This window comes from Cebidichthys violaceus, unplaced genomic scaffold, assembly GCF_023349555.1.
Source record: "Cebidichthys violaceus isolate CVI_PGR_0920_01 unplaced genomic scaffold, fCebVio1.0.p SCAF_8, whole genome shotgun sequence".
NCBI lineage: Eukaryota > Metazoa > Chordata > Actinopteri > Perciformes > Stichaeidae > Cebidichthys > Cebidichthys violaceus.
In genome coordinates this window covers 2,364,204-2,389,516 of record NW_027176964.1, presented here as the reverse complement: position 1 = coordinate 2,389,516, position 25,313 = coordinate 2,364,204, and the positions used below count along the sequence as shown (strand labels likewise).

Genomic DNA, 25,313 nt, shown 5'->3' with positions numbered 1-25,313 from the left:
AGTGTGTGTGTGTGTGTGTGTCTGCTCACAAGTGAAACTGCTTCAGTACCGCTCATGTCTGTTAGAGTGTATGCTGGACATGTTTATCCGAGTGTGTGTGGGCTGGAGGGTGAAGCCGTGTGGGAGGTATGAAATATACTGTGCAAATATCCACCAGTTTATGCACAAGAGTTGAACATTATTGTCTACTTTCAGCCCATAAAACTGTACTGAATAATGCAATGAACCAATGAACCAATGCCAGTACATGAAATCTGCATAAAATGCCTGCTGTAGGAGCTTGCTATCTCTTTCAAATACAAACTAGCACAAAATCAGCCAAAAATACATCATGGATGTAATATACTCTTCTTGGCTGATAGGCATTCATTAAAATAGTATATTTTTACACAGCAATCATATTTCCATTTTACAGGGTTCCAACACAATTACATTTTAAAATTCCATACTTTCTCAGACTCAAATTCCAAACTTCACTGTAGATTTTCAAACTATGTGATTTTGTGACTCTGGATGCGAATGATGCTGTGACAAGACCACTGTGTTTTTGCCATTGCGTATGGCTTACAATTGCGGCCTCCCTCATGTTGGAGATGTCGAACGATTTTACTGTAAGTTTGCCTCGAGCTGTCTTTTCCCATCTGGAATCCTCGGCCAACCAGGCTTAATAGGATTGTAAAGCCAGCCCTAAAAAAACGTTCACTTAGTCATTAAGGCCGTTCAGTCCACACTCCTACACAGAGAGTTGGAAGACGTTTCAGTGTCAAACATCTTGCTCTTGTGGCAGAGCTGTTTTGAAGGCTGTGATGTACAAGGGTAGAAGCAGCTCTGCTTAAAAGGGTGCCTTCAGTCGCACGCCATACTTCTTGCATGGCTTTCAAGCTCGTTCTGGCCCGCTATCTCTCATACAGTATTTATCATATTAAGACTTATACTTAAAACAATCGTCATATACAGACAAGTTCAAACATTTTTAGGGATTGTATGCATAATAATGGAACATGCAAATAAATCATTGAGTTGGAGGTTTGCGGTTCGGGATTCGTTGCTTAACACATATTTGTGCAGGTTGGGCGGTGCGTAACAGGTCGGGTGGGCGCAGATATTAGAAAAGCCTGACCTGCGCATTACTACCTGATCTGCTTTGAGTGTGAACAGAATTGGCATATTTCAAGATGTTGGTACTATTAAATAGCCTAATCGTTTTGTTTATAAGATAACTGCAAGAGTTGCAACAGCTTTGGTGGCTCGTTCATTCGGAAAGAATATTGGCAGGTGAGCACTGATCGGCTTTAAGTTGGTTATCACTTCAGTATAAAATAAAACTATTAAACAATATTGAAACAATAAATCATTTAGGCTACAAGGTAGACAAATAAGGTTTAAAATACAGTGTGTAGCATTTACGTGGATCTATTGGCAGAAATGGAATATAATCAAATTAAGTATGTATTCTTTAGTGTATAATCACCTAAAAATTAGAAATCGTGTTTTCGTTACATTAGTACATGCCGTTTCTATCTACAATCGGAGCGGGTCCTCTTCACAGAACCATGTTTCTACAGTAGCCAAGAACGGACAAACCAAACGGCGGCGGCCAAAGTAGTTCTCCTACACAATTGGTGCACGGGAGAAGTTTCAGTTGGTTGTAATCTGCACCCTCACCGCTAGATGCCCACAAATACTACACACCCTTTAAGCTACACAGGAAACTTCTATCTATATCTCAAAATGGTTGTGACTGCTTCAAAGTGTTACCAGATAAACAGCAATGGCAGATCCCAGTAACCATCCACAGTAGACGTCGACAGGATGGTTTCTGAACTGGATGATCCTCGTCAGCCCGGCCAGGATGGCCAGCATGACGAAAGAGAAAACCAGGAGAGGCTTCAGCAGCTTGGCAGAGTCCGTCAGCACTGCGTTAAAGTACATCTGAAACACAAATATTTCACATGAGCCAATCAAGATCTTTTAAATGTTAATATAAAAACAGATAATCCCAAACCTGTGATTGTCAACTCTGATTAGTGAGACTGTGTTCAATTCCCACCTGTGATTAAATTAGATCTATTTAAATATCAAGCCATTTGTAAAAGACCCACAATAGATATATTTTCAATGTTTCTGTGGCTAGATTTTAGGTGGGATCGTCAGCTACAAGTCTCAGTCTACATAAGAGAGTGTAGATGAACCACTTACTGAGATGTAGACAGCAGCAAAGGCAGCTAGAGTTGCATGCTGGGAGGGGAAAGACTTCCTATAAAGAACAAAAGAAAGACAGAGTGTTCCTTCTACAAAATGATCATGTACAGACAGCTGAGGACAATGCTGAATATTCATCTGCAACAGGGAAGTGACTTTCAAAGAAACTTGGACATGTGTGTGTGCGTGTGTGTGTGTGTGTGTGTGTGTGTGTGTGTGTGTGTGTGTATGTGTGTGTGTGTGTGTGTGTGTGTGTGTGTGTGTGTGTGTGTGGTGGTAGCTCGGCAGGTGTTTAATAAATGCAGTGTATGAAGGACAAAAGGAGGGCAACCACTCTAGACCTCTGATGTGTGATTTGCTATTTCGTCGCCTAAATATTACAAACAATCCTGGTATCATGCAACTATTTACACAGATGCAGTGTGTGTTATTAAGTGTTTCTAATTATTCATTATTATAAAGCATTAATTGATACATTGACACTGTTGGTAGTCTTGAATTTCTTAAGATGTCTACATAAATATATAACTCCACAAATATGTTACCAAATACATAGATCTTCATTAATGTATTTGTCAAATACTGTTTTGTGATACAATATTGATTTAACTAATATTTTACATGCAAAGATTGGTGGCAGACAGTGGTTCATTTTGTGTTGGGATGTTGGATGTTACACTGACTGTAGTAAATGCATAGAGATCCAACTGTTGTGATTGCATAAAAAAGTTAACATTTTATTTTTTAAAGAATCACAACATATCTCCTTGCTTACAGTACATATAGAGCAATATATTGAATCATAACCTTTATCATGATACGTATCATATTGCCAGATTCTTGCCAATACACAGCCCTAGTAACTTGCAGCACAATAATATATTGTTTTCTTTGATGCCCATTGTTTTGTTCAGTAAGTCATATCTATCTACATACTGTATGCACAATAATGTCACAACTGAAAATATATTAAGAGAAAAGCAATGGTCTGTTTAATCTGTTGACACATTTGCATAAACACATTTCCCTATAATAATACTGTTTACAGATAAGATAATGTTTTAATTATGCAGCGGACATGGTGTTTTGAGAGTCAATTAAAAAAAATATCCTGAGATTTTTGAAGGAGCTCAGGATGCATCCTGAGAACGCCTGCTATACTCCAGATAATTTCCCTGTGTAAACTAAGAATCTGTGTGGAACAGCTCACCAGTGTGGTGTTCAGAGAGGCCAGAACATTCTGTATCGTATTTTGCTGAAGCCTGCTGCTGCTGTCAGAAGGTTTAATGGAGGCGCCAGTGTGCAGCCTTTTGGTAAAACGTTACATTAATGAGATTTCAGAGAGGTCTGTGTGTGTGCCTCGGCCATCTAATGCCACTTCACGATAAGAGATCATTTAGCAGCTGCTAATACAAGCAACAATGGGTGACAAAACTGCCCAGTGCTACTTGATGCACAAACTCAGCCGTAGCACCATATTACAAATAGGTCATCTGAAGCCACAAAATAAGCCAACATGCAAATGAAAACAACTCTGCCCTGTGTTGTCACATGGTTGTCAGTTGTACAAAAAATTTAAACTAAAAAAACATGGCAACAACTTGCCGATCTAATATTAAGCAAATGGTGGTAGATAAACTAGATATTCTGTCTATATAATCTCTGTCTATAATCGTCCATAATAACGCGCCTATAAATGCATATCACTGCATAACCATTCACGTACACTGGACATGCGCTTACCGATGTAAACAGGAAGCAGATTATCAAATTGGTTGCTGCTTAGTAACGGAAAATACAACGGTGTGTTACTGTACTTCCTATAATAAAAGGTTTTATTTGATATTTAAGATCCTCCCACTCAAACTGACAAATTTTGCGAAAATAAAAAGTTGTATTTTTCAAACGTAATTACAAGGCTGCAGGTCTTGCTCTATCTTTGTCTCTCACACACACATTAGATTTACTTTAAAAATGAACAGTTACAAATCAAGTCTCATTCTGTTCTCACACTCATGGATCTGCCAGGTGGCTGGAAGTCTCTGTCGTACTGGAGAGCATTTAAGCTTTTGTTCATTTTAGTTTCTACTGGAACAATAGTTGTGCAGAACAAAATAAGCATACATAACAAAATGAAAGTCCTCCGTTTCATGTACTTTGCCCTCCTCAAAGCCGCAAACCGTGTCTTCAAATGTCCACTCTGCACAAATGGAAAATAGATGAGACCCAGCCAGCAACTTGCTCCATCTGAGCTCTCAAGCTTTAGGCAAAATGATCACAAGCTTACGTCTGATCTATCACAGATAAGAAGAAGATCCGAGGGGGTGACACTGTCTCCTCGCCTGTGTGGGTTTCCTCTATATGTTCACATTTCTTCCCACTGCCCAAAGACATGCAGGTTAGGTGAATGGGGGGCTCTCAATTGCCCCTGTTTGGGAATGTGAGTGTGAATGGTTGTCTGTATGTACTGTACGTGTCAGCCCTGTGATAGCTGGAAGAGAAAATTGTGGATAGATAATGGATGGAGAATCTGGGGGGAAGCACAAACAGCTGTCTCTTCAATAACCCGCATTAAGCTAACTGTTTACTCAGCACAGACCTGCTCTTATTGTATGGCAAACTCTATCAAGATAACGCTGCACAAATGACAAAACTATACTGACGTTACCTGCATCACTGTCATTCACTGAGCTAATCAACTGATTGCAACTTGGCAACTCGAGTGCGCTTATTGTGTTTAATGTTAATTAAGTGAGTCACAGCTCCCTGCATTCTCAGTGTATGCATGTGGTGAGGAAGGGACCAGAAGCCATGGGCTGCTGAGCTGCAGCTGAAGCTGACGATGGAGTGGGCAGAGAAACTGTGGTCTCCACAGTTGAGGTGGTATTTGCAGTCTAGTGAGAGCTGCATAATGACAGCGGCCTTCAGCTTTAACATGCAATGTAACTGACATGGTGGAACGCGTGGAGCAAACACAGTTATCCTTAACCACCGTGTTTCCAACAATTCACCTCATGCTTCCTTCATTGCTTGAGAGACTTAATGAGTGACAGCAGCTAGCAACTGCTACAAATAAAAGTTTGAATATGCATGTAGAGCATTGTGCAGCCTCTGGGCAACATACAACATCGGTTGAACAGTTGAACCGGTGTTTTTTCTTTCTGCGGAACTGACAAAAATGATCTGATAAAATATTTTGATTTCTTATAACAACTTGTTAGGAGCCATATGGGGTTTAGTGTCTTGCTCAAGGACACTTAAAATGCAGACAGGGCAGTCTTAGAAGTCTGCTGGACTACCTCTAACTCCTCAGTGACTTAGGAGCTGTGTTTAATGCTGAAAAAAGACCAAAAATATACATACTTAGAAATAAGGGCTCCAGAAGGGTTCCTCCTGAAGGGCTGAGATCCTATCCAGAACCATTTACTTCAGCAAAAAAAATGTTTTTCAAGGGTTCTTTGTAAGACTACAGGTTCCATTATAATTCCTTTTGATCAAAAGAACCCCTTATATTGCACAATAAACTGTGATTGTGAACCATGATAGGGTTGTGCTGCATCACATCAGCCTATAATATTAGGTTAGTATGTGAGTATGAAGTTAGCAGTAACTGTGAATGTAGCAGTGCAGGCTGTCGGTGAACTGCTACAACTCCTCAAGCCCCAAGCCAAGTTCATGTATCTTGTTTGCAAATTGCTGATTAAAGTGAGGGGGGTTGTTAGACACAACCACAGCCCAGGCTCACTTAAGTTGGCTGATCTCAAGGTGGACCAGCAATTCTCATTTTATTGACAAACCGCAGTTTTTGGTGGACCAGCCAATAAGTGGAACATCTGTGGGGCTATTGTGATAGAAAATGTAGTTGTGCTAGTACATTTCTACTGTGATTTAGTTTATGTGCCTTACTCACTAACAAAACTATATATGTGACATATGATTGTGTACCTAAGAGAGTGGTAACAAGACCATATGGGGTATCTCAGGCCTTTTGCTTTGATAAGAGGGAGCGACCAAATGGGGGTTGCAGTTTAACCAGAGAATGTTGAGGTGTGAAGATTCTCAGAGATAGGCAAAGGTAATAAAGACACATTCTTTGTGTGAGAAGGCTCAGAAGAGGAAGGGGAAGACTGGAGGGTTCAATGGGGAGCTTGAAACTGTTGATCAATTGTATCTAATGTAAATGCCAGAGGTTCCCCCATACTGTGTGCTGAGATGCTTAAGAGCAGGAGACAAACTGAACTCTTGGCTCATCCTCTGCAGACTGAACTGCAGTCTGTATGACGGTGAAGCCTTCTCTGGCCAGAGAATAAATACTTTAAAGACAAACTTCTTTCCTCAATGTTTCTTGTTTCAGTATTCAGTGTTTATTGGACTCACTCGGTACTATTGAATAGTTTTTCTTCCACCACACTGTACAGATGGGTGTGTAGGTGCTTTAAGTGAGATACATGTTGGCTTAATATATGTCATTTATAATTTTGTCACAGTAAAACAGCCATGTTGTCACCAGTCCATGTTGTAGCACATGACCTTGGCAGTGATGATGTACAGAGTCCTACTATTTAGCCCATATTTTCTATGTTTGAACAGCAGATCTGTAACCATAACAACAGAGAAAATGAGTCCAGGACTGCCAGCTACAAGAAGATTATAGCCTGTTTATGTGTGAGTGTGCTAAAACTAAACATTAAAAAGGACCCACTCACCCACACACATCCTCTGACACACTCACTATATCACTCCCACACTCTCCCACAGTCAGTCGCTTGGTAAAACTAAGCCTTACCTCCCAGCATTGATGAGTCCAGCATCTTGTCCAGAGCAGATATCCTCCAGAATAAAAGCTTCATCACAGGTGGACATGTTAATGTGGGTCAAGTTGGGTTTACACACATCCAACCAATAGGGTGTGTGTTGACCAGTGGACAGCTGGAGAATATCAGTTATCAGTGCTGTCACACACAGGCCGAAAATATGGACACCTGGGAAAAGCAACAGCAAACACAGGATTAGTAGAACATGTAACTTTATGGTACTGTTCGAGCTGTTGCTGTTGTCGTTTTTTTTTTTTTTCTGTTTCTGTTGTTCAGTTACTGAAAACACGCATATAATCAGTTGTGTGCAGAAAGCATGTGTCCTCCCACCTATGAAGCGTACAGCCCTGCGGATGTAGGAGTTGAAATTACAGCCTGCAGCGTTGATGTTGGCCTCCGTCTGTGTGGCTGATGACCTCCTGGAGAGATAGCAGTACAGAATGGCCTCTCCTATAAGAATCTACACACAGACAAAGACAAAGAAGAGATTGTTGGCAATGCAGATTTTATATCCCCAAATACATAAAATATTATTGGGCCATTTATTATTGTTAATATCCCACTGTCATAACTGATGCCTGAATTAGACAGAGTTTATGGTTTTGTTTATTTATTTAGACTTTAAATGGAAGATGAAATGCAAAAAAGAGATTTCAATCCCAGACAAGTAAGACTGAAAAAAGAGAAGAGTTGGGCGCATCGAGATGAACAGTTGGTGGCACTAATTCTCTGGTCGAATGCCATTACACTGTGGTAGAAGAAGAGAACACAACAAGATAGATTACTTCATCAAAAGAGCTCCAGTCAAACCTCATGCACTGGAAAACCATGTGGAAATCATTTCTATTTGTTTCATGTATATTTTCTATTTTTAGTAGAGTAGTGAAGCTCGAGTGACAAATAAGTCACAATTTTCATGTAAGACATGATACAGATTTGTCAATTGACACAGCAAGCAGCAGCAGCAGCAACACTGCAATGTGGAACGGATCAAAAGCAGCAGAAGCAGCAAAAGATTTGGACAAACAGTTGGGTCATTGCCCTTTTGTGATGAGAAGATAACGAGCAACAACAATGAAGCAATCAACAGTGCTGTTATACTGTACGTGTACATGAATTCATCAGCAAATATCTTATTGCACGTGTTGGCTGAAGAACAACATGAAATTGTGGTTTAGAAATGTCAAAGATATGTTTGAGATCATTTATCAATCAGTCAACTGTCTGTCTACCACTCAACTGTCTGTCTACCAGTCAACTGTCTGTCTACCAGTCAACTGTCTGTCTATCAGTCAACTGTCTGTCTACCAGTCAACTGTCTGTCTGCCACTCAACTGTCTGTCTACCACTCAACTGTCTGTCTACCAGTCAACTGTCTGTCTACCACTCAACTGTCTGTCTACCACTCAACTGTCTGTCTACCAGTCAACTGTCTGTGTACCACTCAACTGTCTGTCTACCACTCAACTGTCTGTCTACCAGTCAACTGTCTGTGTACCACTCAACTGTCTGTCTACCAGTCAACTGTCTGTCTACCAGTCAACTGTCTGTCTGCCACTCAACTGTCTGTCTACCACTCAACTGTCTGTCTACCAGTCAACTGTCTGTCTACCACTCAACTGTCTGTCTACCAGTCAACTGTCTGTCTACCACTCAACTGTCTGTCTATCAGTCAACTGTCTGTCTACCAGTCAACTGTCTGTCTGCCACTCAACTGTCTGTCTACCACTCAACTGTCTGTCTACCAGTCAACTGTCTGTCTGCCACTCAACTGTCTGTCTACCAGTCAACTGTCTGTCTACCACTCAACTGTCTGTCTATCAGTCAACTGTCTGTCTACCAGTCAACTGTCTGTCTATCAGTCAACTGTCTGTCTGCCACTCAACTGTCTGTCTACCACTCAACTGTCTGTCTACCAGTCAACTGTCTGTCTATCAGTCAACTGTCTGTCTACCAGTCAACTGTCTGTCTGCCACTCAACTGTCTGTCTACCACTCAACTGTCTGTCTACCAGTCAACTGTCTGTCTATCAGTCAACTGTCTGTCTACCACTCAACTGTCTGTCTGCCAGTCAACTGTCTGTCTACCACTCAACTGTCTGTCTGCCAGTCAACTGTCTGTCTATCAGTCAACTGTCTGTCTACCAGTCAACTGTCTGTCTATCAGTCAACTGTCTGTCTACCAGTCAACTGTCTGTCTACCAGTGGTCACTAACAAGTTTACTGATCAATCATTTTGACCGTCCCAAAGTCAATGTAAACCTTCAAAAATTCAAAATGCTATCTTTTTACTTTGTTATTGTCCCTATAGTGGCAATTCCAATGAATAGGAATAAATTATTATATTTTAATTGAAATACTTTCTTTGATAAAAAAAAATAACTTGTCATTAGTAGTTTTAATGATGTATCAAAAGCTGCTTAGAGCTAGTGTTAAACAGGTCATTATTCCCTCTCCAGTATCTATTTATGTTCTTCAAACAATTGTATTTATTCAAATTTCTCACCAAAACTTACAATTTACAAGACATTTGAACACATCATGACAGTGTTATAATTTACCTTGGCCCAGTACTAATTTTTACTGAGTAAAACTTCATTAGCTGTTTAGCTCAGTGCTATTGGCAAATCAGCCAGTCACTGTGAATACTCTGAGCAGCATGATGGGAATAAATTACAATATAATAAGTGTCTGATTAAGTTAGGTATTCCAAATTGTTTAAGGTTGTTCCTCAACAACCTATTTTGGACGTGCAGCTGTGACAGATTGTGAACTTTATGTCCTCTTCACTCATTGACACATGTGGTTTTGAGAGGCAGTAACGTTACAGTCTGTACTGCTGGGTCATCTCATCACACACATACCAGAAAATGGCAAAAAGACTTATGGCACCGTCATAATGATGGGAAAGGTGGCAATGGTTGTTGTGCTAGCACTGTAGCTTGATCATAGCCTGTATATAAAAAGTAGACGTAGTTGTCAGGACGTCACCCGTTGCCGAGTCCATGGCCATCTTGGTTTTTTGCAACCAGTAAACTGAAGTGACCTATTTGGACTGCGGAGGAGTGACGCCGCGGTAGACACGCCGAGGTAGGTATAGGGCTCTGGTAATGACCTGTCAATCACAAGGTAGCCTCGCCCTGAAGCATACCCTCCTTTATGGTCTATTTGACTCTAAATGGACCATAATGTACTAAATGAACATCATGCTGTATTGAAGAAGACTTGAAACTAGAGATTGAGACCATAAACTCATGTATACAATGTTTAAGTAGGGTCATTTTTTCATAGACTTCTGTACAATCTCACTTCTTTTTGCAACCAGAGGAGTCGCCCCCTGATGGCCAGTAGAGAGAATACAAGTGACACTTCCTCATTGGCTTCACTTTTCAGCTATTGGAAATTGCCTCCTTAGCCTGATCCAGTTTTGTACTGTGTGTATACAGAACAATGATTGCCTGATACACTAATGCCAGTTGTGTACGGATATACGATATTGCTGGTAGAAAAAAATAGTATTGGTTGGCCTGTACTAGCAGTCAGCAATTGTTTAACACAATTTAAGTTTAAGGCATAGTTGTATACTAGATTCTGCAATCTCTTTGAAGTCATCAAATTATTTAAATGGAATTTGAGGTTTTTCATGTTTGTTGCGTTTTTCTCTTACCTCCCACAACAGCTCCTCCCTACATGTATAATCACAGACCCTGTTAGCCACATGTAGATATTAATGTGAGGTCCAGTGTTGGGGGATTACTTACTGTTGCGGTGGGAACGGCGAAGGCCAAGCTGAAGAGCAGAGGCAGTGTGCAGACTTCCTGTCTGGGCAGGATGTAGGGCAGAGACAGACTGCGGTCATTGCAACTGTACCCAGAATGCACCGGCTGGAATATATCCGTCAGCTCCAGGAAATAAAGACTGACAACAGAGGAGGCCAGAATAGGGAGCTGCAGTAAAGAAACAACAACATAATATAAGTGAGAAAATAGTTTTAAAAATATAGTCGAGTTGTATTTATTTATTTCGTCAAATATTAACCTTTTTTCTTGCCACTGTCACCCAATGTTTGCTAATGGGGAAATGTAAATTATAGAGTACGGTTTAGACCAGCTCTACATGAAAGGTTTCTCAAGGTAACTTGTGTTATGATTTAACTGGATCAACCACGGCCCGTTACACCACTACCAGTTATGGCTACAATACGCACAAATATACAGACACAAACATGCAGGAATAGATGGAGGTAAATGGTTTGTTGCTCTCAGAGATTTTTACCAAAGCTTTGTACTGAAGTGTGTGAGTGACAGACGGTCAAGAGGAATAACACTCCTCTCTTTGCTTTTATTAACCATTACTTGTCAGGTAAGCCATATACACACACAAAGACACAAACCTGCAGATAGAAGATTATCAAAACCAAATAGAATGGAACAACTCTTTGCACAAGGCCAATCATTCACACTGGAAACGAGCAGAAATCATTTTACTCACTGCACTTTAATCTGTGTTTCAGAACATATTCAAGATAATGCCAAGTCTGATGAAAAGCATTAGCATCAAATAAATGTAAGCCAATTTTGGCATAGGAACACTGCTCCCTATCCTTTCCAAGAAATGTTCATCAAGGGACATCATTTGCAAAGGATGTGAGTTTAAAAGATATTTTTCGTCGGGTCGTCCTGCAATCAGAGGAGCGGGGGTTCGGTCCTCTGCTCTAGTCTATGTCGATGTGTCCTTGGGCAAGACACTTAACCCCTGCCGTCAGTGTATGATGGGTGTGACATGTAGTATTAAAGTGTAGGACATAAGAGTGATCGTAGGACTAGAAAAGCACTATTGAGGGACAATTCTCATGTGATTTTGTGATATTGCGGGAATCCAGTTACTATTTGACACTGTATTGACTAAACTAGTAAAAATTAAAACAACAAACATTGCTACATTCATTTATAAAGAAAACTATTGTTAGGTTATGCTTCAACTGCAACGGAAGCAGACTGATTACTTGATTATTTTATCTTCCCTAGACCCCTGCACAGATGATCATAGCAACCCTGAATTGTCATTGTCACTTTGCTGCTTTGTACTAGCAAGACTAAAAATTGCTAGATGATGTATACTGCCTAAACGTGAGCTAGTGGCTGGATCATGCCTTGCTTCCATACTCTTCAAATTATCAACTCCATGATCTGCCTTTTTGTCTGAGGTGCACACATTTCTGACTGCAAGAGTTATGTAAAGACCTGTCATTGGCTGTGAAATGCTCTCTGTTCCCACGGCCTGCAAACCAGGATACCCACCAGTAGTTTGTGAATACTAGAATTACACATTCACCAAGGGACATGCAGTCAGGGGAGGCAAGTGAGGCAGAGCATGACAAGTAAAAAACAAATAATGCTAAAATAAAATAAATATTAATATTTCTCTACTGATCTGTGCTATACATGTAATTTCTGTATGATTCCAATCATTTCAAGCATTTTTATAATCAAAATCGCTGAATTAGCGCATGTCCTGTTCAAACAGAGAGGAGACACGTGAGGTGAGGCAGCGACGAGCTGTGCCTCACCTCAGATTGCGCAATCACTCACAAACTGGGTTGAGCCAGTGCTTTCTCATTGTTTGTCACCACTGTAATATTTGTAGACACTTTTATTGTATGTCCTTTCTTTACATAGAATATGTAAAGTATTTCACGTCTGTGTAGAACATATTTAGTGTTGCTGATCTGACAGAAACCGCAGTGAAAAAGCACAGAGGAGGCAAACAGTATCTCTGCCTCAAAGAAGAGAGCGAGCGAGAGCCCACGGGTCGGGTTTATGCTTGTTCTGTCGTTGCTCTTCTTCTACACTTCTCTTCTTCTTCTTATATTTTGCTTTGACCACAAAAATGTAAGATTCTATATCCAAGCTTAAAAATGTCTCAAAAAACAGATAAATATGAACAAATCAACAGCAATTCAACGTCGGACAGGTAAAGTAACCTTTTATGTGTTTGTTGTTCTCTTTCTACATCCGTGGTTGTTACACAGATTATCGCGGAATCTCACGATTTTCGCAGGTGGTGCCCGCGAGCGCTCCGCTTCTGAAACGCTCCCGGTGGGGCAGATCGGTGGGGCAGGTCGCGGCGCACACGCTCCCGGTGGAATCAAATATGTACCTTACCTATGTGTGTGTAAATAATGCTGATATGAAAAACAACCAGTAGTCAATGTGCAAGCTGCCAATTGAATGGTGATTTAAGCTTCTCTATTGGGTTCATATATTTGTAAATCTGACTTATGTAGTGTCAGTGCCTCACCAGCCACGAACCTCACCGCACGTCACTGCATTCACTAATAATTAGAGTCAAACGAGTCTACAGTCATGCTAGCAGCTCTAAGGCTGTACCAAGGCACAGCAATGATTTGAGCTAAATGCAAACATCAGCATGGAAAAATGCTCATAGTAACAATGTTAAAACCTGTTAAACCCGAGGGTCCCCCTTTTAGCGTACAATGTTAAGAGTACAGAGTGAATAAGAATGCACTTATAAATAATGAATATAATGATGTTATAGTTCTGGTTAAACCGCAGAGCCTGGGCTACAACACTATGCAAGCCGTTTTTACATGCTCTTAACAAAACTCAAACAGCCAACTAAAGTTATTACCAAATATCAAAATCCATATAGCGTCACCTAGGCAACCCACTCGCCACATTTCTGGCTCTACCGCTGTGGTATTTATGCAATACGCACACATGATAGCTCAAATGAAAGCCAGTAATCTGAGGATTACACACATCACATTATTCCGCTACAGCAAACCTCACCGAGATATGAGCCAACAGACACCAGCAACACAAATCGCTTTATCGATTATGATCAGAAAATACACCTTACTTTTGTCGTTTTGCAGAGGAAAAAGCAATAATCCGCTGCATTTTCGCCTAGTTTATGCTCACCGGATATCCTGTGTCTCACTCGAGAGATTTTGTCTATCACTGAAATCGACCAATGGGTGGCTAAGATACAGCCTTGAATACACACAATGGGCTCAAATAAAAAAAACAAATCCATTATTCAGAGACACACAGACAGGGCTCAGAGAGGATTCTGGCCTTCAAATAAAACCAAAACTGCTGTATTTGAATGTATTGAACACCATTAGTGACATACAAGTGAAAAAAATTGTTTGGTACATGAGAAAATTAAAATGGCACACATTGTGCCAAAAGGAGCAATTTGGAGACCTCGCCTGAACTCTGTACTAAAACCTCCCTAATTTTGTTCTGCTTCACTTTATCAAAGTCAGACTTTGCAGAGAGACTGTTCACATATTGTGCTATGATTTGGGTGAGGTTTAAACTTTCAAGCCACATCATTCCAAAGAAATAATCATCCTGAAAGTGCTTTTCTTTTAGGCGAATCTGAACATTTTCAATTTGTGCTGTGTGCCATCTTCATTTACTCTTAACCAGTAACATATATACTGATATTTACACATCTGAACAAATCTCACAAGTGTTCCCTTTATTATAACACCGAAAGTATTCAAATAGACCTTGTGGTTGCAAAGATAAACTATTTTTAGTATGGGTATGCAATTTTCGAGCAGAGGCCTAAAAATATGGTTAGGGTTCAAGAGGATTTATTAACATGCTGATTTTTAGCAGGTATAATGTCAACCATGTTCTACTGATGGTGGATTTTTTATACGTTGTTCTGTGGTTTATGACTGACCAGGATTCCTCCTGTTGCGCATCCTGTTACATTGGTAAATGCCACTCTTACAAACCATTACTGTTCATACATATTTCTGGGTTAAGGAGTATCCTAAAAAGTGTGGGATTCCATTTCATGACACAGCCATTTAACATTGATTGTTAAATGGCTGGATTATTTGGAAGAGAGAATGCCAAATTGTTAAGTAAGTTTAAGTACCAGTTGACTTCTTTTCTTTCCTGGTTGTCTGTCTTGTATCATGGACAAAGCTGATAGTGTTGCGTTGTATATTTTTGAAGGATAGCTTTTGTGGGAAGAAATAAACTGAAAACAGGTCAGACAAGATATGACACGAATACCTCTTGTAAGCTTGCTGAAAAATCAGCTGTTCACCGAGTCAATTAAGTGCTAGCCCACATTTTCTAACACTATGGCCATGAGAAATGCGTTGTTTTTTTTCTTGGAGTGGAGAATTACTAATGTCTCAAACTATGTAAATAATAACTATCTAAAATGTAAGTCTGCGGTGCATTTATGGCTGGAGAACACTCAGTGACAAATGTTGACATCATGATGGCGCTGAATAAAAAATTGGAGGTTCATTAAAGTTATCACAAATTATTGCGAGGAACAAGCACGTCCATACCAAATGTTATGGCAATCAATTCAATAGTTGTCAGATATTTCACTCAAAATTATAAAGGAGAGATCATCAAAGTAATTCCGATTCATCCTCCTGGGAACATAAACGTACAAAATTTGATTGCAATCCATCCAATAGTTGGGATATTTCAATCTGGACCAAAGTGATGGACCCAACAGACATGGCCATCCATAAAGCCATGAGTTTGACTTTAAGGATAAAAATCACAAGGAAGCCCAAATGCTCCTGAATGTCTGCCACCATATTTAACCAATCACATATGACATCATGATAGCCATCATTATATTCAGTAGTTCAGTGCATTACAATTACTCACTTTTCTCAAAATCCCAATCTGTAATCTAGGGTTAGAATAATATGCTGGTACATTGGTACAGATTTTTATTTTTTTTTGTAAAGTGTAACTCCCACTCTAAAACATTATATTGATGATTCCCTGCCTGCAGGAATCATTTCTGTATTTATTCCAGGTGAGAAATGAAACAAATCATTTAGTGTAGGAGGGTTTACTAAAACAATTTCATGGGTGTCAGTCAATAGTACCTGCTAACTGCCCTAAGGAGCTGCTCACCCACCTACGAGATTTGCAATACTCTGGCTGTGAAAAGTCTGGGGAAGAACTTCATACTTATCATTTCTTCATGGAAATATAACACCCTTAAAATCTGTATCTAAATAGCATTTTGCATGGTTAGCATGTGAAACTAACTTTTTAGAAAGAGCAGGGAAAGATAAAAAACCCTTTCTGAAAAAAACATTAAAAACTGAAGCTCGTGGGAAGCTACCCTGGAAGTGGGGCAGCAGATGTGTGCACCAACAACAAGCCAACAGAAAAGCATTCATTAATACAGCAGACTTCCCTGCTGTTATCAGGTTGCTCTATGTTATCAATACGTTTATCAAAACATCAATATCTCAAACACTGAATCCTCAAGCTGAACTGAGAATACTGAATCATCATTGTCCCTGACCAAATCAACCTCAGAGGTGACATTGTCAGTATGTTACATACTGTTTAACATAGGAGCCCAATATAGTGGACAATTATCACTTATATATCTGTAATCTGTCAGCCAGTAAGAAATTAACAGATCTATCAAAGATAGGTTTGATGTCATTTGTTATGCAAATTTTAAAGCAAACTTTTGAAATGTTGCCAAAAAATGAACAAAGTGAAATACAAAATGAGGTCATTTCAGAGTAATTTCTGTCAACTAGTTTGTAGCAAATACTCTCAGTAGTTGGCGCTATAGGTTTGCATGGATGTAATCCCCCAGTGAACCGAGTAGAAAAGGTAAAGGTTGCGAAGCGGAAACCAAACATCGCCTTGGCCATGGCCATCTAACCCCATATTGAGCATATTGAGTGTGCAAAGGATTGTGATTTGTTTTTAGGAATGATAAAAATGAAAATAAATATTTTTAGGCTGGTTTACTAGATTTGGAGCTAGTCATGGTTAAATGTTGTGTAAAAGTGATATCAGTGGCGGGCCGTGTATTTTATACCTGGACCGTCAGTGCTGTCCTACTACAGTTGAAGCACCTCTTAATAACCTTATTATGAAGCCACAGCTACAAGTTATTATTTGTTTTGTGTAAAAAACGCATATTTACATAACACTGCAACATTTGACAAGTGAAATAAAATGAACATGAAGCTCAACACCTACAAATACAATAACTGCAGATTGCAGATACATGAATACGCGCAAAACTATAAAGGATGCAGGTCTGTCACTATGATGCAGCATGACGGGATGCTTCGTCATTAACGGACAATGCATATAGTCAAACTCAATATAATTAACACAATGACAAGAACAAACTCACAAGAACCAGTCACATATATTTATATGACGACAAAGCAGGTAGAATAACATAAAACCCAAATAACACGATTCAACAGGCCTCTGCACATTTCAGCAAAACTGCAAAACACACTCAAGAGCACCATTCATGTATTATTCACATCAGAGGGAACAATATTAACCATATCATAAAAACGACACGATAGAAAAATGAACACAGTATCAACGCTACTGCAGATGTAAAAAAACAAAAGCAGTGCACTTACCAAAGCTGCTGTTCACTATTTAAAGACAAAGTCCATCCTCCTTTCTTTGATTACAAAGAGTTCAATGATACGGTTGTACGGTTGTACAGTACATCGGTGCGGTTCAGTTCCAGTAAGAGGTCCTTCTCGATTCATGGACGCCAGTGATGACAGTGGAGCCTCCCCAGTTGTACTTCTTGAATATGTTTTAATGCGTTTCAGCGCTGAAAATGTCTGCTTGACAAAGGCAGTAGATATTATACCTTGAACTCTTACTACTAGCTAGCTAATTCCACAACAGTCACGCTAGCCCACTGACCAATCAAGCCGCACGTTAATGCTGACGTACTTGTAGGCCAGCTAGAAGGCTCTGTCATGTCAAAGAATACGCCCAACATGTCAAACTAAAAATCTGATTGATTGAAGACAATGACAATCAACAATATCGTCCCCATTTACTTAAACTGCAAAATAATTCACTTGTAATTCTGAAGGCCTCTTCAGATTCTTTTACTGAAAACTGAAAATGGTGCCCAACTGGAAAAAATTCCCTGCAGGCGTTCCCGGGATATTGTGTTCATGATAATGGATCAGACGGACAGATAACCAGAAAACATAATGCCCCCAGCCACGGCTGTCACTGGTGCAATTATAAACCTTTGGGCTGTAAATCCCCCAGTGTGTACTATATCATGCATATCTGATGAAGGGAGTACAATAATGATCATTTTTGAGACCCATAGTCAACCAAAGCCTTAGTAGCCACTGTGCACACAGAGGAAACCAGGCTGCAGTAGGGATGTTTTTCTCCTCTTAAAGTCTCTAGCCCTGAACACACAGATGTAAAAATACACCCCATTCAGAGGGCCATGTTGCCTAGCAGCCAGTTGGTGGGTAGGATGGTGTGACAGTGTGTGAGATAGAAAATGTAGGAGAAACAGAGCAGCTCTGTCAGGGAGAGTAAGGAGAACAATAATTATGATAAATTCAGATTGTTTTTTTAACTAAAAGCCAAGAAATGTCAGCCCTCTCACCAAACACATATACAGTATATATATACTGATGTGCAATTTTGGGATCTTGACAGACTTCACAAAATTGTTAATTCTGCAAAAAGAGGCCAAGCTGAAACTATCCTTGATCACGCGCTCTGTTTACAGTTAACATGGCAACATTTCAAGAGAAGCATAAAATCTGCAAAACTACGTACCAACAGGCTTTTTCCTCATTAGTCATTCATCCATTATTCAGTGTGCCAAACACTTAATATACAGGATTGCCTATAGCTTGGTCGGAGCACAGTTTGATCATATTCTCCATTCGAAGATTGGTTTGGAAACTGGCCCACAGTGGGCAGTAGACAGGGAAACATTCCATACCGACACATCAGGCGGACTCTGTAATGGTACATGAGTTTTAACTAAACGTTTCTACATCTTTTTGTCGAAACGTCATTCATCAACTAATGCTAATGCTGGACGTCACTGGAGGTCTGGCCAACAAGACAAGATATCAGCCTGTTATGTGCGTCCACACACAACGCCTGCTTGGTGGGCACACTGCATGTCAACCTTTACCCATTCACACTGGACCAGAGGAGGCGGGATTGAACCGCCAATCTGCCAACCGTCAACTGGTTTCCACACTGGCCAAGTGGTGTGGAGTGGGAGAAGAATGTCAGGGTTCTCTCTACCCTCCATCCCACTACACAAGCTTTGACCACTGGTTTTGTTGTTGCAGTCTTATAGCCACAAGTCCCTGACCTACATTTGCTATAACGTCAAGTAACAACTCTGTATGTGGCAGGAGTTTGATTTCCAAACTTTCCAGAAACTCCAGTTCCACTTCTCTTCCCTGCATGCTGCTGCAGTTTCTGCACATTTATGAATACAACTCAGGATAGCCACACAATTAAATCATGTCATCTAAATATCAAACGTGCTTCCAAACAGAGCTGATACGGCTGCACCTGTCACCCAGTGTTCTGCATTTTCAATAGGCGGCAGTAGGGCACAACTTCACCCCCACTGGTACATCTTATACTATAACCAAACACGTACAGTTATTCTGCCACCAGCAGTTGACTTCAGTTGGGTGTTCTGTTGCTAGCACAGTGATCGCCCCTATTGCAGCTGCTGTTCGGGGTTTCCACTAAAAAGGTTGTTAGGCCTGGCTGCCAAGTGTCTTGTTTTTAGGTCAGTGAGCCCGGGCCGAAGTTGTGGCTAACCTCCTTCACTTTAATAAATAAAAAATATGCGTCCCGCAACCCATGAATCACTGTTTGGCTATTGAGCATTTGTGGCATTTATTCAAATGCCAAAGAGCCAAATAGCCTAAACTGCTATATCGTTAATGCTAACTTCATACTGACGTCAGTCACACACACTCTCTCGACCGCACACTCGCTAACATTATGCACACAACCTACACAATGAGTTATTCCTTAAAGGAGTTAACAACTTGTATAACACATTTAGTTTAAAGCGCCTCTTAAAAAGGCATTTTAAAAACATTCTTGATGCTTAGGCTCATGAGCCTCCCAGCTTGCCTGAAATTGTTAGCATACATACAGCCTTTTGTCAGATATGTTTCCGAGCAAATATTGATACAAACCTTTAACTCCCCAACATGCCTTTGTCTAAGCCTTACCTGATCAGCTGTTCAGTGACAGTTCGTTTATTTAGTTTGTCTAAAGCAGATTACCACTGACACACAGTGAGTAACTGCTGAAATACTGTTGTAAATCCCTGGGATATGTAAATCCCTGATATGTATTTCGCTCCTGTGGACACTTTATGAATATTTACTGTGCTGTGCTTCCTATGGGGACTTGAGCGTCACTAGTGATACTTTGTCTTCCTGGCATGAAGCACAACGCAGCTAATTTGACAACTCGTCTGTACTGAATTCAGTTTCCTTGTTACTCATTTTTACCAGGCCTTTGGTCTAACTCTTGTTTATTGAATATTTTATGATTCTTAATAAAGTCATTATTCAATTTGTTGGCCATCTGCTGTCTTCAACCTTGAGTGTGTTTCACTCAATGCATAGCTGTGCACCTACACACACAGTGAGGGCAATAGAAGCATACTCTACAAGTTGCTGCTAAATCTACCTACTCTAATCTCATCACGTAGCCACATAGAGTGGGTTGTAGCTTAAAATAGAGGAAAGTGTTAGCAATAGAGTTGTGCCTTGTAAAAAATGTCAAACCGGTTTGAGATGAAGTCAAACACCAGACCAGACCAGACCGGTATACAGAATTTTACTACTAGGTGTTGCACTTGATTCAGCAGCCAGTCCACCAAAACTCAGAGGAGCAGTCTGCCACTAGAATGAGAATAGGCGGTCCACCTTAAAGGTCAGCCTACCTTAAGAGAGCCTGGGCCGAAGCTGTTTCTAACTTTGGGGCTAACCCCTTCAGCCCCGTAGAAGAGTGCAGAGATTTGAAGCAAATTTTATATATTGGCCGAAGTGTGGAATTACAACTTCCTGGTCCATCACGTGACGCCACTGGGCCCAAAAATACTTTTCCCCATAAACTTACATTGGGAAAGAGAGTCCAAAAAGTTGTAAAATGCACTAATGAGTGAACGCAGAGTTACTTTCCTCCCTCCGTTCGTTTGAATGAGCCCATAAACGAGGCTGGACCGAGGGCTGGGAGGCGGGGCTAAGAAAATGCTAGTGTGCATGCTCTATGGGCCCAATGGATGAGGACAATCGCTGGATGATCTGGGTAATTCTGTACTTGGCAGTCCAACACTTTTTGCTTCATGTACCACTGAGCAACATTCATAGGCATGTAACATTACGGCTAACTTAATACTCACCGTCTCGATCACATCCTCTTACTCTCTTTTGATCGTCATGACTCCTTTTATCTGTTTATAAATACACATGATATTATGTCACGTTATTGCGTCATATTGCTCATTAATAATGAAAAAATTAAAAAACTGTGACACAGATGGCACAGGTTGTTGATGTAGGCTACGTTTTAATTAGCCAGAAGGTGGAACAACGACAAATACCGGTTAAATCAAATCAAACCGGTTTAAGCCTACACCGTACCAGACCGGCAAAACCAAAATTCTAGCCAACTCTAGTTAGCCAAATGAAACGATCAATATAGAATGTTTAGCTTACTGATATAATACACATTGTTTACTAGTCCAGAGGTGGACATACAATCCAGGAATATTAGCTCTTGTTTTTCTGGTGGTTCCTGGTGGCACACCAAAGAAAGGTGAACCATCATCCACTCAGACAGCAGCAGCAAATAATAGCCATGCATGTTCATGAGGGTGGCAACAGCCTTCTCTCTCCAAAGGTGGCAATGCTTTACAGCTTCACCCCAAGTAATAGAGCATGTGATAGGAAGCATTGTAATGCCATCTAGGGGAAAATCAACCCTCCATTTTACTATTGTTTTCTAGCTCGTAGACTAATAGGCTTGGCCTCGGAGACCAACTTCCAGTCTACACTGCAAACCAAGGGGGAGGAGTCTGAAAGACTAGGCATTAAGATAGAGTTGGATGATATAATAGAAATTTGTCAACCCCCAGAATTTGTTTTATATCTCTAACACTGAGATAGATTTTCATTTAATATCTGGTGGACAGTTGTGGGCAATGTTGCAAATCAATGAGTGAAACTGCTTTATGGCATTATGCAATATACTGGATTGTAGCATATTTTATTTACTGGATTAGGTAAAAGCAGATATTCCCATCTGGTTATTTCACTGTAAATGGTCTCTCAATTGAGTTTTCACTAAATGCACTATATTCCAAATGATATGAATATCCATGATATAAAGTTACACAGACCAAGGTGTTCTACATACAGTATGGTCAAATAGAGTGCTGCAGGGATGACGTATTTGTGTAGGCTAACCTGGAAGTTAGCATCGAACTGGTTCCCTCGACAAAAAGGTAATGGGATTTTCCATCGGATTTTGGAAAAATTATGCAAACAAACGTTTGATACTTACAAGTTTTGTTCAGTATGATAATCTTCACAAATGAACACTACATTAGGCTATGGTAGCAAACTACACCACGATCGCATGACATCATGTCACCACCACTAAGCTAGATGATGACGTTTTTAAGTCTCCTATGGTCACTTGCTAGCACACACCTTCATAAAGACACGTAAAAACTTCAAAAATTGTGGGATATTTTCTGACATATTTTGCGTTGTACAAGAAAACCTTAGAATCTCCAAAGCTTGTGTTAACCACAGACCTTATTTCAGGCATCTAACCAAAAGTTCAAAAATCCCATAGACTTCGAGACCAGGAAACCGGAAGTGTACAATGCTGACTAATTTTGGGGTTTTAGGACTCATTACTGCAGCACTCTGTAAAGGTGCTATTGAGTTGCATTACGGGAACTTAAGGTCCAGTCGTGTAGGAGCTTGCCCTATATTAAGGACTAAATGTCAGGTAATCTCAGCTTCTGCTGAACTAGGCCCATTCTTTTTTTTTTTTTTATCTGTCATCGAACTTTATGGAAATACAATACTTAATGACGTGAACATTATTTTTTTACGTGACTAAGTTATGGTCACTGTGTACCATATAAATGCCTTCATTTATACATACTACAGCAATTTAGGTTGCCTGGTAATTCAGTTAATTGTAAGTAAGTAAAGATATTGTCTGTATTTGTTGCAGTATGACCTGCCAGTACACTCTGTTGGTCAAAGACTCTATTAAGCCACTCTGACCCCAAATTCAACACCTGAAGATGCAAGCAGGGGCTCAGCAGCAGCAAGCAGCTCAATAGAGCCCCAACACCTTTGATCAGTCCTACCATTTCAATCTTTCACACCAGAAATTCAGAAGCCAGACTCTGGCAAAACATGACTGTCTTGTTGCCGATCAGCCCGTGGTTAACTGCTTCATCAGGTGGAGAATTCAAGTGGTGAACGGAGCACGGCTGCCACCGAGTTATGTTCTGTAATACAATGTGCAAGCATTCAGTCCATGGCAGGTACATCAAAATTAGGCTGACACTAATTTAAATGGTCCTTTAAGTAACACAGAGCAATAGTAATGGAACTATGACTTTCTCTGACTAGGAAAATACTGCAAAACCACAACAAGTAACTGGCCCTCATTCATCAGGGCCTGTCAGAGACAATGCAGTGTTCCTGTGTTCATATTTCAATATGAAAATCGAAATGTAGGTTATGTCCAAACAAAAGTCATCCTTAAAGGCCACCACCACAACTACTACTGTGCTAGTAATAATGTGAATAATCATTTTGAATGTAAAAGAAGTGCACATTGTGGAGCCTTCAGGACGGCTGCTCCACAGTCTGAGGGCGTAGGAACTAAATGCAGCATCACTGTCGGCTGTAGGGGCGAGGAACAATGACTGTGACAGAGACAGTGGAACACAGTGATGTGACGGGTACGGGCATTTCATCATACTGATGTTCAAATTCTGTCTAAATGGCGTTAGTGTGGCATGATATCGAAGTATATGTTCATATTTGGACAGTTGATGTCATTCACAGTCGTCTATGAACACCGTGGGTCTCTTCAGTCTTTTCCTATCAAGGTGTATTGATGGATGATACACGGATGATGAGCAATCTTGCATGAATCAAGCTGTACAAATCGTTGCATCCTGCCCCACAACATTGCTGTAACGTATACACGAGGAATCATGATGCCCTGTTGAGACTGCAGCGTCACTGGCTGCAGAAGAAGAACAGTGTAAACAGGAGCGAGGTGAATACAGATTCTCGGTATCACTGCTCTCAAACTGCATGGGCTTCATACCAGGATTACAGACCGTCCGGCTCATTGTCATGTGTCATCTCAACAGTATACATATGGTCTATAGTGATAACTTCATATTTATTAGCAACATAACCTAATTGGAGTAGTCAGTGTGGTTGCTTGCTTCCTTAGACCAGCTGAACAGTCAGTGAACCATGCAATATATCAAACAGACAGCAGCCTGACAACAGTCAGTTCCAGTTGTACCGCTGATGTGATAGATAGATAAAAAGATAGATAGGTAGACAGACAGACAGACTGGTTGTTTGGTTTTGTTAGATAGATAGATAGATAGATAGATAGATAGATAGATAGATAGATAGATAGATAGATAGATAGATAGATAGATAGATAGATAGATAGATATTTCACCTCTACAAAATAAAAGCACGGCAGCAGAGTGACGCTGTCCTTGGTCTCATTCCCGCCTTTCAGTCGCTCCTTGGCACGAGACATAACGAGCGGCCGGTGGTCTCTCCCGTTGCCGGGAGACAGGGAGCTGTATTTGATTCCCGTCGTAATTTTGGCGAAATTCCGACGGACTCCGGTTCCCCCAAGCCCTTAAAGGCAGACCTCCATCGCCCGACGAGGTGAGCTGGAAGTGTCGATGCCTGCTAATGTGATTTGTCCGTGGACGCCTCTAAAATTGCGGTTTTTGGGCTTCAAAAATGGTGCCGGCGCAGGACTGGCATTGTCTCCCCCAAATCTGTTCGCCCTGTGTGCTGACATTAAAATTCATCCTGGAAATGCATACGGTGTTCAGAGGAGAGGATTACTCCTGTCACCCCCGCGTTACTCTGATGCTTCTCCACTCACTCTCCTCCAGCTCTGCTGCAGCCAGCAGGGGACCGTCGTTAAGTTATCCACAGTAAACAATAGTGTTTCCTGTCAGGATTTTCAGAGTAAATCCATTTAACAATTTCTCAGCACAGTTTCTTATTTAATCAATAATTGCCATTGGAATTCTAAACAACATTTTGGCAAAACTTTGTAATGTTACTGTTATTTACAGAGAAATTTTGCTTTAGATTTAATAGTAGAATATACTACAAAAAATTATAACCACATCTGGTCTATAGCGG

At 40.5% G+C, this 25,313-nt stretch overlaps 1 protein-coding gene across 1 annotated transcript in view; it reads right to left on the bottom strand.

Moving 5' to 3' along the window:
* Positions 1–25,046, bottom strand: part of LOC137892662 (phospholipid phosphatase-related protein type 4-like) — a 44,981-nt gene extending 19,935 nt beyond the window's left edge. The window contains exons 1-6 of the mRNA XM_068737972.1: positions 24,604–25,046; positions 10,777–10,962; positions 7,347–7,476; positions 6,989–7,184; positions 2,200–2,257; positions 1,759–1,932 (exon numbers count right to left, since the gene is read on the bottom strand). Coding sequence (XP_068594073.1) covers positions 1,759–1,932; positions 2,200–2,257; positions 6,989–7,184; positions 7,347–7,476; positions 10,777–10,962; positions 24,604–24,687 — 828 coding nt within the window. The 5' untranslated portion in view covers positions 24,688–25,046. The remainder of the gene's footprint in view (positions 1–1,758; positions 1,933–2,199; positions 2,258–6,988; positions 7,185–7,346; positions 7,477–10,776; positions 10,963–24,603) is intronic.
* Between the last annotated feature and the right edge of the window lie 267 nt (positions 25,047–25,313).